This window comes from Pholis gunnellus (genome assembly GCF_910591455.1).
Source record: "Pholis gunnellus genome assembly, chromosome: 10".
NCBI lineage: Eukaryota > Metazoa > Chordata > Actinopteri > Perciformes > Pholidae > Pholis > Pholis gunnellus.
The window spans coordinates 23,427,858-23,444,298 of record NC_136537.1 but is presented as its reverse complement, the minus strand read 5'-3'; the positions used below and the strand labels follow the sequence as shown (position 1 = coordinate 23,444,298).

The 16,441-nt window shown below is 41.7% G+C and overlaps 1 protein-coding gene across 2 annotated transcripts; it reads left to right on the top strand.

The window, feature by feature from the left end:
- Window positions 1–1,311: 1,311 nt before the first annotated feature.
- Window positions 1,312–13,462, top strand: LOC306702355 (uncharacterized protein). Of its 2 annotated transcripts, none has more exons than XM_079167948.1 (8): window positions 1,312–1,567; window positions 3,348–3,505; window positions 5,181–5,437; window positions 6,594–6,681; window positions 8,016–8,128; window positions 9,358–9,510; window positions 9,727–9,814; window positions 13,169–13,462. In XM_079167948.1, exons 1-8 carry the CDS (start codon window positions 1,477–1,479, stop codon window positions 13,205–13,207), a joined length of 987 nt encoding a protein of 328 aa, XP_079024074.1. In that variant the 5' UTR covers window positions 1,312–1,476; the 3' UTR covers window positions 13,208–13,462. The 2 variants fall into 2 exon arrangements, with proteins under 2 accessions (XP_079024074.1, XP_079024073.1); XM_079167947.1 differs by having other exon boundaries at window positions 9,724–9,814.
- Window positions 13,463–16,441: the final 2,979 nt, after the last annotated feature.

Genomic DNA, 16,441 nt, shown 5'->3' with positions numbered 1-16,441 from the left:
ACACGTCTCCTGCAGTTCGACTGTCAACACCTTCTTAAGAAGAGAGAAGAAGAGGAGTAAAGTGAGATCACAGCGTCTCATTTATAGACATACTCGGCACCAACGAGCCACAGCTTCACACTTTGAAGTGAGAATATTTTAAAAGTAGTTACTTCTATCACCTTCCTCTGCCTGGGGGACCAACACCTTTAGCTGGTATTTATTATTACTAGCACACAACATTCTGTGCTTTTTTTATTTGTAATTTGTTATTTAATTCTATTATTAAGCTATAAAACCGTCTGGAAACTCAGACTAATTAACTCATCACACACATTAAATAGAGATAAAAGAAAAACTCCTTAATTGATCCTCACAGAAATGATTAATTAACTAAATGAATATGTAGTTATTAAATGAAACAAGACATGCAAAGACTGTAAAGCAACCTGCACAGTCCTTTAATGTTCAGTCTGCAGTGGAGAAAGTATTCAGATCCATTACTCAAGTACAAGTACTAATACCACACTGTGAAAAGTAGAAGTCCTGCATTGGAAATGTCACTTAGCAAATGTATTGTTTCCTCATTAATCGATTGATTGATTTGTAAATATTCAGAATATTAGTGAGAAATGCCAATTTATCAAATTCTCAGAGCCCAAAATAACACCTTCCTTATATTAACCAAGGCTGCTGAATACTTGCAGAGCAGTAACAAGTGCAATATTTCCCTCTGAAACATAGTATAGTAGAAATAGAAAGTGACATGAAAAGAAAAGACTCAAGTTATGTACAAGTACCTCAAATTTGAACTGAAGTACAGTACTTAAAGGTACCGCTAGTGTACTCAGAGTAACCGTGTCTCAGACTTCTTTAAGTGCAGTATCTCATGAGAAATTAGGAAAATTAAACAGTTTCAGACTATATTCTACAAGTGAACCTGATAGATACAAGGTGTAATTAGATGCCAACGGTATTTTCCTCTCCTAAAATCCCTCACGCAATCCTCTCTTATGGAAGAACTGACCCGAGGCGGCTGCAGTAAAGAGGCCCGCCTGCGAGAGACAACACGCCCGACCTGCTTCAGCTCTCTCCTGCAGCAGCTCGCTGCCTCGGGAGATGAATTTAGTATTTGCATTTAACGTCACATCAAGCCTTCAATTTGCGCACAAAACAAGTCAAGAGTTTTCCTATTTATTCAAACAGTGAGCCAGATGGCAACAAAACGCATCAGGTCTGAACACACACACACAGCAGCACGCCTCCGTGTTATGAAAACAGCAGCTTGGATTAATGCTTAAACTTGCCCTCTGTAGTCCTTCTTCAAAACACACGTTGTGTTCAGGGGGAGAGAAATATCGCGGGAGACGTGCACACTACTGTGTCCTCTCTGACCGAGTGGGACACACCTGCCCCGCTCCTAAGGATCATGGGAAGCTGTCGGAGGCTTTAGTTTGTGGTCGGAGAAAGAGAAAGCGCTCCAAACGCAGATCGATCATGAGGAGGTTTTTCCGAGCACACAGGGACGAAGACTACAGTCAGATCCAGTATCTGACGGCCAAGTGCAACCGCCTGGCTCACGACAAAGGTAAGAATAAAGTTACACATTTACAGTTCAGAGCCCTTACTGGAGTGCACTGGTTCAGTCTGGTGTTAACGGCCATTATGACCTTGTTACTTATGTCTCCTCTAATTCACAGTTTTGTCATGCAAAGTTTAATTTCACACACAGAGTACTGTGGTATCTAAATGTTCATACTTTTGAAGGTTTCATGTCATAAATGTGCAGAAAACAACATCATAACCGACAAACAAAGATGCATGCTGCATACTGAAGAAGTAACATTAATGTGTGAGTTTTCCTCCACACGTTGTCCACAAGTAGATAATAAAACCTCAAAAGGTCACGACGTGGAACTGCGTCATTGTCAGGATTAATGAGGAAGAGAAACAATTACAACACAGCACAGTGACAACAAGCCAGCGTAACCTCACTGAAGGAAGTGTTAGAATATTAAAGCATCAGATTAGGTCAGCAGTAAATGCGACATAGACGTGGTATTCATTACAGAGAAAGATCCTCACTGCTCGTCCTATCTTATCTCTATTTTACATTTATGACAATGTTTATGCCTTCCTAATTTGGATTTCCTAATTTAAGTTCTGTAGTAGCTAAATTCCTTTCCTAAGAGAAGACAGCATTCCTAAATGTAATTAGGAAACATGTTTCTGAAATTGTGAAAGTGTAAAAAGCGCTCAGAACATTTTGATGAACATGACGCTGATTTGTCCTAGAGATCACAACATCATACTATAGAGTGATGTCAAGTTTCCAAATATGGTCTCATTACAGTGAAGTGGCTACAATGGGAACTAACACTGTTACACATGAATACAAATGGGCTTTTTGGATCCACAAGAGTCTAAGCTTTCCAGTTATACACAAATAATGCAATTCCAAGACTTGTTAGGGACCCCAGTATGCAGAAGAAACGGCATGGTAAAACCATTTTCATTCAGATACATGGCAGGTACCAATGCATGCCTTGGGTCGTGTAGTTTCACGTGATACCAATATATTCACTCTAGCTTCAAGCCTCTTAAAGACAGTGATGTCGGCCACAGGCAGAAGTGCATTCATCCTGCATTCTCTCTAGTGTCCACCAGGGGGCGACTCCTCTGGTTGTATAGAAGTCTATGAGAAAATGACTCTACTTCTCTCTTGATTTATTACCTCAGTAAACATTGTAAACATGAGTTTATGGTCTCAATCTCTAGTTTCAAGTCTTCTTCAATACAGCATGATGTTCATTTAGTAAACGATGGTCCATTTAGAGTCAAACAGACCATAAAGCAGTGAATGCTTTAGGGCGGGGCTACACGGTGATTGACAGCTCGCTACCACAGCGGTGTCCATGTTTTTGTCTTCGAACTTTAACCCTTTCACAGTGTGTTTACACTGGTATTAGACATTAAGAAATGTAATGATAGACCCTATCTACAGTCTGTACGTGATGTGGACAATAAAGTGAGCGATGAGGACGGCCACAGAGCTGAGATCCAAGAAAAATGTGTGTAAAAAGAATTAAGGACAGACGAGTGCAGAGATGAGGTGAGAGGAATGGGAAAGTGTTTCAATGCCAGAAGTGTCAGCAGCTGACATACAACCCTTTATTTTAAGTGTCATGGTTTGAAAAATGATGGTTATTTTATGCCGTGAGCAGTAAAAAAAACACACTTCATCACCACCTTTCATGAAAATGCATCCAAGTGGCACACATTCAGCTAGATCCTCTGTTTGAATAGAAAATGGCCTACGGGCTGTGGTTTCAGCGGTTCAAACCTGACTCTGTTGTTTGTGTCTGCAGCGGTGCTCGACAGGGAGTTTCTGGTGGCCAGAGACCGGGAGAGGAAGCTGCAGAATGACCTGGAAGCCGCGACCTCTCGACTCCGCCACCAGGAGCAGATGAACATGGAGCTCAGGGTGAGAGAGGATCAACTCATCGGCACGATCCACCAGCAGCAGGTGAGCAGAAGTCTGTCCAAGAAAGAAATAATCTCATTGAATGGTTGGGGGTCATTGCAGTTATATTAGAGGCCATTTTGAAGCTGCTATAATGAATATTTGTACATTAACAATGGATCAAATGACGCAGTCCCACAGAGAATTATCACCCAACTCTAAAGAGCATTTTTAACATCTTTCTCTCTTTCTCTTTCGCTGTCATCAGTGATGGTTTCAGACTGAAAAAAGCTCTAAAATAAGCTCTAAAATAAACTCTAAAATAAACTCTAAAATAAACTAAATAACAGCACCAAACAGCAGGCCGACACAGTTCATGACCAGCTGGTGAACAGAGTGGAGCATTTAGCAGCTAAAGAGATATAGAGGTATTTCCCTCAGGAGTTGGTGGAGACCAAAGACGGAGCTAAAAGGAGAGAGAATGTTGGACTTATATTCATCAGGTGGCCAGAAACACAACTTCAAAACACATTTGTCTTTGTTTCATGATGCTTTCTTTGTTTGCATGTTTCTGCTGGGAACGAACCAAACAGTAAATGTGCCGTAAAACCAAAACTATGAGTTTAAAAAGGCTAAAAAAAACCTCAGTGGAGCTGCAGCGTCACTATGAAGCGACTCCTTTCACCAAATCACAACAGTCGGCTCTATTTTAACCTCAAACGTTGGTGATACAATCACAGTCTGGTTAGGAAACACTTACCTGAAAGCCAACTGCTGTCCAATTCAGAGTGTTGTTATTCTTTATTTTAATTTGTGTAATTTAAACGTTTAACCTCATTACAATCACGTCATTTAAACGCACATAGCCATGACCATACCGGCCAGCCACCAATGCTGCAATTACTGAAAATTACACTGGAATCATGCTACCAGCAAGAGCCAGTGTTCACACCATGTAAACGCAGGCGCTGTGGCAGAGGTTACCAACCTTTTTGGGGCTTTTTTTTTTCTCACTGGGTTTTTGGCTCTTTGTCAACAAAAGAGATTTTATTCTTTTTCTCTGACGGCTTTATTTCGATGCTTTTAGAGGCGAGGAAAACAAAGCGAAGACTCGACAAAACTCTGTAGAAAATGTAATTCATTTTATGTGGCAGGAATACTTTCTGTCGTTTCGTCTCTTCTTCTTTCATGTCCCAGTAATTACCTTTGGAGCTCTGAGATTGATCTCTGCTTCACAGAAACAAACGAGCAGCTCTGCTGGAAATCTTGATGGAATTTGTTGGAGATTTGGAGAGTGTGACTCACTCGCTTTGCCCACAAAGATTAGATATGTCAGGTTTGGGCTTGTCTCAAACTCTTAGACCTACAGGTGTGTTGGATATCACTTGTGCAGTTTTGTACAAGATGATAATGCTACGATCAGTGAGAGTTTATAAGATAAAGTAATATAGCATTAATATGCATGGTTAATATGTGCCATTTATGTATATTTTGACCACATGCATGTACCTTTATGTTAGCATGAGTATGAAGAGTAACAGAATTCAGCAGCTAGAAGAAATAAAAACAGTGAACTAAGTAGTGAAAATACAATACAAACAATAAAAGCCATAAAACTGAATATATTTTATTTAAAAAGATTTACGTGAGTGGCTTTGATTTGCCGTCATGTTATCAGCTGCACATGTGTGTGTGTGTGTGTGAATGAGTCATTGTGTGAATGTGTCTTCCCCTGCAGGACCTGGTGGACCTGCTGAAGCAGCGCGTGGTCCTGCTGGTGGAGGCGAGCTCCCGGGACGGCGAGCTGCTGCGGCAGGTCGGCTCAGAGCTGCTGTGCCTGCAGAGCTCCGAGGTGAAGCTGGAGGGCCTGGTGGAGGAGCTGCACGCCGAGGCCCTACGCAGGGCCGCGGTGGCAGAGAGCCTCCAGACGGAGCTGCACGCCGAGGCCCAGCACAGAGCTTCGCTGACGGAGAGCCTGCAGGCGGAGCTGCGCAGGTAGGCCCACTTTTCACGTTATCTGATTTTATAGATTAAACAATGAATTGACAAAACAAAGTTAACCGATTAATTGCTGTGTATGCACTTATATTGCATCACTGGCGGTGATATTATATGAACGTGCACACGTTTTCAGATAACGGTTGAGCACAATCCTTCACTGGGCTTCAGACGGGGACCTGTTAGCTCTGAGTTGTGGAGGAAATACCTCCTTGTTTTCCTTAACGATGTTGAATCGTTGATGGTTTGATTTAAAACACATTCCTGCATGTTCCACCCAGCTGTTCCAACTGACGAACATATATAAAAAAAATATGAACACAGATAAGGACACGGACTAAGAAAAGAAACGTTCAAATTAATTTAAAAAAACGCTTTGATTACCATCTCCAGCAAACTGAAACCAAGCGGTCACCAGCTGCTCTGCAAACCCACAGAGAAGAACTTCACCTCAAACTGTCGTCTCGGGACTGAATGAAAACACAGAGTTCGAACCTGCGACTCAAAGTCAGCAGAAATGCAGCGGCGCGCCTCAATCTGCGGACTTTAAATCCCCGCGGAGAGCTGAGCTGGCTTTGTTGTCAGAAGACGTTATCACGTTATGATCCCAGCCCACAAGTCGAGAAGACGAGCGGCGAGCTTCAGATCTACTTTTTGAACTATTTTTACATTTGCCTTTAAAGTTCGTTTTCCCTCTAACATTAAATCCATTGATAGAGTCGTGAAAATGAATCTCATTTAAACACTAAAGTATAAGCAACATTATTTTAGCCTCAGAGTCATATTTTATATTTAAACTCAACTTGAACTTAAAGCCCTTTAAATGAAAAGTCTTCACTACTTTCTCCTTTCAGCAGTTTTTTCTAATGACTGTTTATAAAAGTAAAATTAAAAAGTCATAAAAGTAATGTTCTTTCTCAGTTCTATTGTCCAAATGGTAGCAGATAGAAGGGTATAGTTGTAATTATTACACAGTGGTGTTAACGTGTGAACACAATCTGCTGTCAAAGGATATCAGTGCATCATGTTTACGGTTAGTTCTTGTTTATTGAATGGAGTTTCCTGTTCCTGTCAGACGCATTAAACCTGCTGCATGTGTTTAGAGTAAACAACAGATGAGACACAAATCGTTTTTTGTCTTTGTCCCCGACAGGAAGACAGCAGAGCTGGACGAGCTACAAGACACCAACCAGACTTTGACAGAGAAGCTGAAGGATTTACGCTCCGCTCATCAGAAGGAGGTAAAGGGAACAGAAACGCGTCAAAATCAATCAGAACCTCCAAAGAAACTTCTTAATAAACAACTCCTGCAGCAGAAAATATCCATATATTTGTGTTTTGATGCATATTTGATGAACACAAGTATCGATTTTCACGATAAACTAATCTGCTGATTATTTTCTGGATTAATCAACTAATCGTTCTTGAAAAAAAGCCGTCAAGAGTTCAAAAAAGCCCAAGTTGACATATTCGGACTGCTTGTTTTGTCCGACCAACAGTCCAGAACGCAAAGATATTAAATGTTAATATTAAAGAAACCAACAAATGATTACATTTGAGAAACTGGAAACTCTCTTTAACTAATGAATGGTTTTATTTACATGACCCGTCCTTAATGAGGTTATTCACACAAATTAATCAGCAACAAAGCAAACATTTAACCACCATCCAGCATCTAACATAACAAAATAAAAGTCGATGGTTGTAATGCGACGTTTGTCCAGCAGATGTCAGGATTGGACGCTTTGTTCACCTCTGCTTTGGTCCTTTCTGTTTGGTCCTTTCTGTTAACCCGTCCAACTAGTCCATAAATAGATAAATAATGGACTTGTAATGGTTCTATAATGAATGCGGGGTATTTCTCGTTGTCAAGCTTGCAGCCAACACCTCCACAAATAATGCAGTGCGACCCCCTCCTCCTGCTGCCAGCTCGTCCAATCAGAAGCAACGGGTTAGCGCCGCTCTCGGGCTGGTTTGGGTCACCGCGTCAGCGTGCCAGTTAAAAACAGAGAGTGACAAGACTGCTGCTGGATTTTTAAGAATTATTTTTCATGAAACGTTAAACCTCAAGGTTCAAATTTATGTTCTGTGGCCAAATATGAAAAACTACAACCACCCCAGAGAGCGCACTAATTCAGATTCCCCCTTTCTGGCCTTGGGTTTGTATTAATGTGTGTGGAGTCTGGGCATTAGGGAAACATTCCTACACACTTTTTTTATTATTTACACTTGGCTTCAAAGACTCACTCCCCTCCTGGCCTCTGTTTCAACCAGTCCATCACACAGGCAAAGAACTATCTCTCCTGCGAGAAGGAGCAGAACGAATCAACAGACCGCCCTGTCAGCGAGGAACTTAATGAGAACATTTATTTGCGGAGGATAAAGTCGGTGAATTATTGTTAAAAGTCCAGGGAGTCGGAGATTAAGTCCGACCCTGTTGCCTTTGCTCATCTTTCCAGCTGACGGCACCGAGTTCAAGAGTCTGAATCAAGGCCTTTATCTAAGCCCAGTCCTTACTTCCTGCTTTCTCGTTGTCTTAATCACAATTATGAAGTGACGCTGTGTTGTCTTTGAGGTGAGGGAGCTGCAGCAGGAGAACGAGGGGAGTCTGAGGAAACTGCAGGGGACAGCGGAACAGTTTGAGTGGCTCTGTCAGCAACAGCGCTACTGGATGTGTTGTGTCAAGAGGTGGGTACTTTCTCCCTGAACGTCTACAAACACACACACACACACACAGCATCTGATACACAAATATCAAAACTGATTCAGCAACATAAACAAGCTGTTAACTGTCGGTATCAGAGCGACGCTGGTTATTTCACATGAGAGATTCCTGTATTTCTTGTATGTTCTCAACAAGACAACAGTCATTTTCACACAAGTCCGGTTATTAGTGACTCTTGGTTTCCTCACACTGACTCTTAGAAATCAACTGTTTTACAGTTTTTACAGATTAAACAAAGATTAATGCGCTTTAATTCAGGTATCCCACAAAATCAAATTGTGCGTATTCTACGTAATCATGAACCAGGAAGTATAAAAACCACAAAAACCCACACAGGGTGGTGTACATGTCAAACAAGAAACTGTGTTTGACCCAGGAGACCTTATGTAGCGCCACTCAGGTCATTATTTTAACTCAAACCACAATCCTCTCCCAAACCTAACTAAGTTGTTTCCTGTCAAGACGGAGGTTTATTTTGAAAAGACCGTATGCACGTAACGAGCGTAAATTGACACGAGTTGCTGGACTTTCGCCGGAAAATGCACAGAGTTACTTTTATGTAAGATATACAAAGAACCGTTGTTTGATGATTAGCCTAGCTTAGCATAAAGAATGGAAGCAGTTTGAGACAGCAAGCCCGTAAAAGTTCAAACATATGTCAACCAACACCTTTAAAGCACATCATTTAACACGTTATCTATGTTTCTGTAAACTTTAGAGACGTTTATTTTAATTTTACTTAAGACGGTGCCAGGCTAGCTGTTTCCAGTCGTTATGCTAAGCTAAGCTAACCTAAGCAGCTTCTGTCTGTTGCTACATATTTATGCTATAGACTCTCAGCAAGAAAGCAAAAGCATTTTTTCCAAAATGTTAAACTATTGCTTTAACATTATTAATTTATAATACAAGGATTGATTGATAATACATCTTTTATTCCTCTACAGAACGTAAAAAAATAAAATACACCCCATTGAGCTCTGCTTCTTAGGAGTGAAGGATGTTAATCTCTGGAAAACACTCCACAGACCTCCATATGTAACCCGGACTCACATTACTTTATTGAGTTTAACTAGACGCTCACTCCCTGTATTTTGTACACCGTATATGAAGAACAGCCGAGTGTACTTAAATGAGGAGATGCAGGATCTCCCACCGCTGGTCTCTGTGTGTAAATGTAAATGTATTTCTACAGATTCAAAGACAGCCTGATGGAGGAGAGAGACGCTCTGCTGCGACAGGTCATCATGTTGAAAAAGAAGGCCGAGAAGCTGAAGAAGAGTTTACATGAAGACAGTCCCACACAGGGCGTCCTGTGTCCCCTGCAGGACACTAAACGCTGTGACAGGTAAGGGGGCGGACAGACGGATAGATGGGTTCAACATACAGTAAACTTATCACTATGATGAAGCTGCACATCTGTTGCCAGAGTTCAGCTCTGGAGTGTTTTAAAAATGGACTCCCACTGGCATTAAATAAAGAAAACAACATTCCTCTTCGTCTCCCGTCATTTTTATACATGTTCTGCCGTGGCCCACTCCTACATGCCTTTCTTTCGAAGCAGTATAACATCGTGGGATGCAGATGCAGTGGCTGACCTGGAGTCTCGTGTGGAGAAGTCAAACATGCTGTATGCGGAGCTCTTTAACCAGGTACCGCTTTAATTCTTCTGCTTCTTAAATCGCCGTACGCTGCATGGCTAAAGATGGCAAAAGGACTCTTTGCAATGTGTTGAAGAACTGTTCCTCTACATGTACGAGTGCACCGGTTCAGTGATTTAAAGTCTTCGTGTGGGAGACACGTACAAACCCCAGGGGTGAAATATTAGAGATTTATTAGGGAGGGCTAATATTCATCTGAGCACGATTGCCAAACCTCAGAGGAGTAGTTTTCTGTCAGTTCTTCCAGAAATCATGAGTACGTCTTAAACAGGGGGTGGTTCAGTTTCTGTCTTCTGCACTCTGAGAAATAAAGACCCCAAAAGGGGTTCAACCCAGAACCATTGGCTTCTGAAGAACCTTTTTTTGGTGAAGACTACGGGTTCTATAAAGAAAAGTACCCTTTTTGGAAGAAAGAGTTCAAAGATTGTTGAAAGCACGGCGTTAAAAGGTCCTCTCAGCCCAAACACCCCCACAACTGTGATTGGGGGGTTTCTTGTTAGCACCCTGAGAAGGTGGAAAGGTTCTGAATAGAACCTCCAGAGAACCCTCCGGGTGGGTTCTAGATGAAACCCTGGGAATATATAAGGGATCTTTGGTAGAACTCGTCTGGTCTCTTTGTTTTTTACAAGAACCATTGAGATGAACCTTTATTTTAAGAGCAACCTTTTCTGTATTAACACACTTCTGGATCAAAGACAAGAACTGATGTGAGGACTGAAATACAAGACATCTAAAACAGCAGAGCTAATATTCACGTGGGCGTGACTGCCAGTCCACAGGAGTCGTCCTACAGCCAGAGCTCTGAAACCTCGTGGGCACCAGACTCTCATCGTTGTTTGTCTTTTAAAGGTTTCTTGAAACGGAGTGACCGCAGAATGTTCTTTAAAGAAGAGACTAATGAACACTGACAGTTTATCTATCACTCATATGTTTTGTGCACCCATCCATCCCAGTTCTCATTCTCAGAGAGTCAAACACCGATGCAATCACTGTGTTTTTCACCATTTTGAGGGCACAAAATGGGTGAAAATCAGTTAAAACTGATCTTAAATCTAACATTTTCAATAGAAAATGGACCCTACAAATAACTCCAGCATACTGGGTCTTAGTTATGTAGCTTCGGGTCGTTCTTTATAGATGTATAAAAGTATTGTACTCACCAAGTCCATGACGGTGATCAGGAGTGCAGCGACATCTGCACAAGAAACAAGAAAAACAAACATTCACAAAAGATTTCCCATGCAAATATGAACAAAGACCCAAAAACAGAGACAACTAGTCAATCTGTCTGATTGTTTGACTCCATGTAGTGACGTCTTCTTGTTACCATAACTTAAATCATGAAAGAGTTCGATGGCTGATTAAATGAATATTCCTGAGAATTCTTCCCTGAATTGATGAGATGCTTCTAATGTAAAAATCAAACAAGCTTGGAGGGTTGTTCAATGTCTTTATAGAATGAACGTACATCTGATCATTTATGAATTCATCTTTTAGACTTTTAATCTGCAGAAGTACTACAGCTGCCTCTGGATTTGAGAATAGATCCTCAACCTTTGAAAGTGACCAGTTAAGTCTTTTTAAAACCTCCGGATCTGAGACGAGAGCAAATCTCAGCGCAGAAATTAGAAATTGAAAACACAGATAGTCATCTGAGGTCGGCTGCCAGTCCCCCTGTGGACCCGTAGGACTGCCAGAGCGTTCATAAAACCGATACTTCACGGGGACTGGAGTCTAATCAGTGATTCACTTTGTCTGTTTTGTCTGCTTTTAAAAAGTTTAGTGCTTTGAGGGACTTTTGATTGCAACGCTATTTTGCAATCACACAGGAAACCCCACGACGTCCCACAAAGAGCTCCTCCAAGGAAGCGCTCACTAATCCTGACAGGACCTCAAACACTCTCATAGCCAAGACCCCAAAAAAGGTGTTCGCTGTCCGCTTTGGGATTTTTAAAAAGCTCCCACATACTGCAGAGTGACAAGCTCAGTGGTTTTTTTTGTTTGTTTTTTAAAATCTGCGGATAAGAGGAAGCCTGAGAGACAGAACATAAGGCTGATACTCGAGTGCCAGTGGAGCTGCTGTGCTTGCCAAAAGCCTTGAGAGATGGCTGATACTTTCTGGGCACCGGAGTCACATCAGGTCTTGTCTGTCTGTCGGCTGCAGATGGCTTCCTCCCAAAACCGTCCGGGTCTCTCTTCCAGAGCAGCAGAGAGATGACTAATAACGACTGGAGGGGAGGCGAATGCCAACAGCCTCTGTGCTTCGTTCCCCTCACAGGCTCTGCGCTGCATTTCTTCAGATAATTATTCTGATTGAGTGCAGATGATGCAGGGTGCTTTATTTATTTTTATTTTGTTACCAGAGCTGAGCGAGAGGGAGGAAATGTAGCCGGAGGAGCGGGGACCGCCGGAGACATAGAGGAAACATAAAGCACATCACGTGATTTATAGAAAGTGTAGATTGACAGTCGTGTTGACATGAGTATCGTTCTTAGCAGGTGTTGTCGAGATTATTTAAACTAAATCCTGGACAATGTTACCATTTAGAAACTGGGAAGCCAATGACTACAGTTAATTATTCAGTTGGAAAATGATATAGGTCTAAGTGGTTGATGGGAATATTTCTACCGTTGTAGAAGTCTTTGGTGAGATCTCTTCATGAATTTGCAACATCGTCCGATGTCTTTATGAATATAAATGCATCTACTGCTGAAGCTACTCGGGACTGAAAGAGATGTCACACGAGGAGAGGTTCATTTAAAATGATCTGCTGAAGTAGCAGGAGACAGAGGTGAGATGATTGAGGTCTACACGTTCTGTTAATATGTCTTCTAATGATACGAATCATTTGACACTTGGACTCTCTGCAAAAAGAATAATCTACACATTCTGCTTTGTGACAACGTAACCTGTACCGTGACGTCGCTGCTCTTTTCTGCTTTACATACTAAATAATGAAAGCATTCTTTTCACTAACGTTGTGATAATGTAGTATTGTGCTGTCATGTTGTATTTTAAGATTGTTATCCTGTTTGTAATCCTCATTTTACTAAATGTATCGGTAATCTGATTATGATTTTGTGTGTAACTGTAACAGTATATAGTTACCTTTTGTATCCTAATCATATAACGCCGTTCCATGTATTCTGTTGGTTAGAACCCACTTCTACAAATCTCAGAAACACTTTTTAGCCAAATTAAACCCAGTTTTAACCTTTCTATGTCGATGTATTCTGACATGCCATCCCTCACTGGGACATTTCTCTCTCTGGTTTCCCTTCTTGCTCACATTCATGTTTATTGTCTTTGGTCATCTTCTCTTACAGTTTATTTTTCTGTCCTCAGGCAGGGAGCCCGATCAACGGATACCAAAAACCTCCTTGAGGACCGAAGCCTGGAGCCTGGACTCGTCTTCCTTTTTCTCGTCCCACCTTCTGCAAAACCAGAACTTTACCACTCGATGTTTGTGTGTGTGGTTTAGCTTCGTGGAATACTTCCCAGTCATTGTCGTAAAAACCACAAAAAAAACTTGGAATAGCATACCTGTGAAAACCGTTCACAGTGTTTCTACCACCATTGTTCACCTGTCTTGATGTCCGCTTTATGATATATGACTGAATTAAAAAAAACTGCACACTGTCCTCCTTTTACTGTGACACATGCACATCACCATGTGGTTAACGTTCCTGAAGTCACATTTTCCCGTAATTGCCCCGTTATTCAGACCTTGTAATCAACACCACTAACGAGAGCAGTAAAGCACCTGAGAATGTTCTCTTCTGTGGTTTTGCCAATGAATCCTCACTGGGGAAGCAGCAGCTGGTGTGCAGCGCAAACAACAAAACGTGTTGTTTAGACCCAACTGAAGCTCTACTGATTGTTTCCCCCCAGTGAGGATCTGGTAACATCTCGACTCTGATGATCGGATCCTCACTTATCGCTTGTCAGCATCAAAGTAAAACGTATGTGAGGGGACGTTGACTCAACGGCTTCATCACATGGGAACCACATGGTTTTACAAGGAAAATGTTTGGGGAGATACATTTGAAGCGTAGATTATGTCACACTACATATTAACTATCTATTAACTCCATCCGACAGTGAGTTGAGGGAGTGAAAATAAAGTTAAACTTCGTCAGCACCGTATGAACCTGAAGATGAGCATGACATGTCCCCTTTAAACAAACAAAACAATGAGCAGCATCTTCATATGCAGATGTTGCTCACCATCCTCCTGCTGTGCCTTCCCCGTTGATGTGTTTTAATCATATTCATATCATTGCATTCTATCCACCACAAGATGAACTGATTGATCTTTTAATGTATATGTTTTGCAACTGTGTCTTGTAAAAGTCATGTTCATATAAAACACATTTTCATGTACATTTTTAGGAATGTCCGCTGCCGGTTTGACTGTAATAGCGAGTAATGATTACTACAAGAAAATAAAAGCAAATCTTTCCCACTGTCGACTACTTGTACTCACTTTTTAAAGTCACCTCACGTCATAAATAAAGTTAAGTACAAGTGACTACCACTGTGTCGGATTTTTTTTGAACAAAAAAAGTTTATATTGAAAGTATAAGTAAAACTTTCACTGTCAACACATTTAAGATGTGAGCTGTTGACTTGATCCACAACAGTTCTGGTAACTACAACACCATTACTATTTTTATGGTCATTTTTGGCAATTCACCACACATAGTTAAAGTCGGGAACAGATTGTGTTTTTCATCAACAAAAGAAGTCAACACAGTGGGGTTAGGGCAGCAGGCTTGTTTTTAAATATTTGACCAAACCACAAGCTTTTTCCTAACCTCAATTAAACGGTTTACTAGCCTAAGAGCACATATGGGATGCAGGATGCAAATTCAGGCGTCAAAGTCTTGCACCTATACTTGAAGGTACAGATTATACACCGTTTCAAAGTGACAACCAATGCTATGAGTATCGTGAGATACATTTAGATTCTTGGTAAAACGACATACTTACAAACAAAAATGCTGTAAAAGTCAATACTTTCCATTCACTCTCGTGGGGTTTGGTTCAGCATCTTAGTCGTCTACCAAAACACTGAGTTTCATCACCTCTCCCAGTGTGATAATTAGGATGAACACCCAAATTAATCCTGGATATTGAGGTTGGAGTGTGCTTAAAATAAAGCTGACTTTGCATGTAATAGAAACACGTTTGTTCATTTACACTCGATGCCAGTTGGGTCACATTCCTATTCAACAAACAGCTGTGTGGAAAGGTGAGGATTAGGATTAAGTTTGATGGGTCATAAAGGTGCAAATGACTCTACATGAAATTTACGAATTGAATTGTGCTTTATGGATGAAGTAAAGACCGTGGTCCAAGTTTGAGTCCCAACTTTTGCATCACCAGTCGGGTTGAGCGGGTACAGGCCGGGGTTCAGGTCTGAGTTCTCCACCCAAATCTAATCGATCGCCACTCCAGGTGGTACAACCAGAAAGCAACGTGTGCATGTATTTCGAGGGTTGTGTAATACTTCTCAGTCAGACGTGTCGTGGCGTTACGTCTTGTCAGAAAGGTGTGGCGGCCCCCGGATTTGCGGCGGCGCCCGTTGACCACGAGGGACACCGGTGGCAGCGGCGGGCAAACCGGCCCTCTTGACTGCCGAGCGCTAAACAAGAGTCAATGAGGCTGTGAGTGGCAGAGGTGTAGCCAGAGATTAACAACGTGTGGCGGCTGGAAACAGCTCGAGGTTTGCACACAATAAATACTGCTGCACCCTTGCCATGCACAACGAGACTCAGACGTTATGGCCGTTATTAATAGAACAATTATAGGTACAGAAAGAATAGCATGTTTATGTCCAACCGTCGTCACAGCCAGGCAAAACACATAACAGATATTTAACACCAGGATATAGCCGTTAAAAAAGCGAGACTTGTTAAAGTGGAGACTTTTGTCTGTGCACTTGCTTGTACAAACACGGATTATGTGGTACAAGTATGGACTGTATGAAGCTTATGTGGATTATAAATAACACGTGGAGTCTGGAAAAGGTTCAATTATTGTGAATAGAAAGCGTTCGTTAAACATTTATGAGAGCCCGAGTCCACTTAGGGAAATATATACTCGTCTGTCTCTGCTCACAAAAACAAACTGTGGGATGTTCAGCGCATAGCTGTTTGTGGTTTTCGGAGCTTAAACTAAAAGACAAAATGTTAGTGAAACATGGAGTCACGTCTTGTTCGCTCCACGTGGAGATGAGTTAAAAGTTGTTTACTCCCGCGTCCTCTGTGTATACTGCTGTTTGGTTTCATCAGATTGATTACTATGGATGCTCTGGGACTGTTTCTCCATCTCGGAGGAGGAGGAGGCGAACTGCTCGGCCCGCATGCTAATGTGAAACAGGGATGATGCAGTTTCTTTTTTGTCTTTCTCTCTGACACTGTTTGGATGGGTATGTAAATGTTTAACAGTGGCGTGAGTAAACACACACGAGGGTTTAGGTGTCAGGGTTTTGAGAGGGTCTTGTTTGGCGCCCGTGCTGCGTGCCGCAAGCAAACCCAACGGCACAAAGCTGCCCGTAAACACAAAGCTATCCTTACCCTAAAGAAACACTGACATCACAAACAAACAAAATGA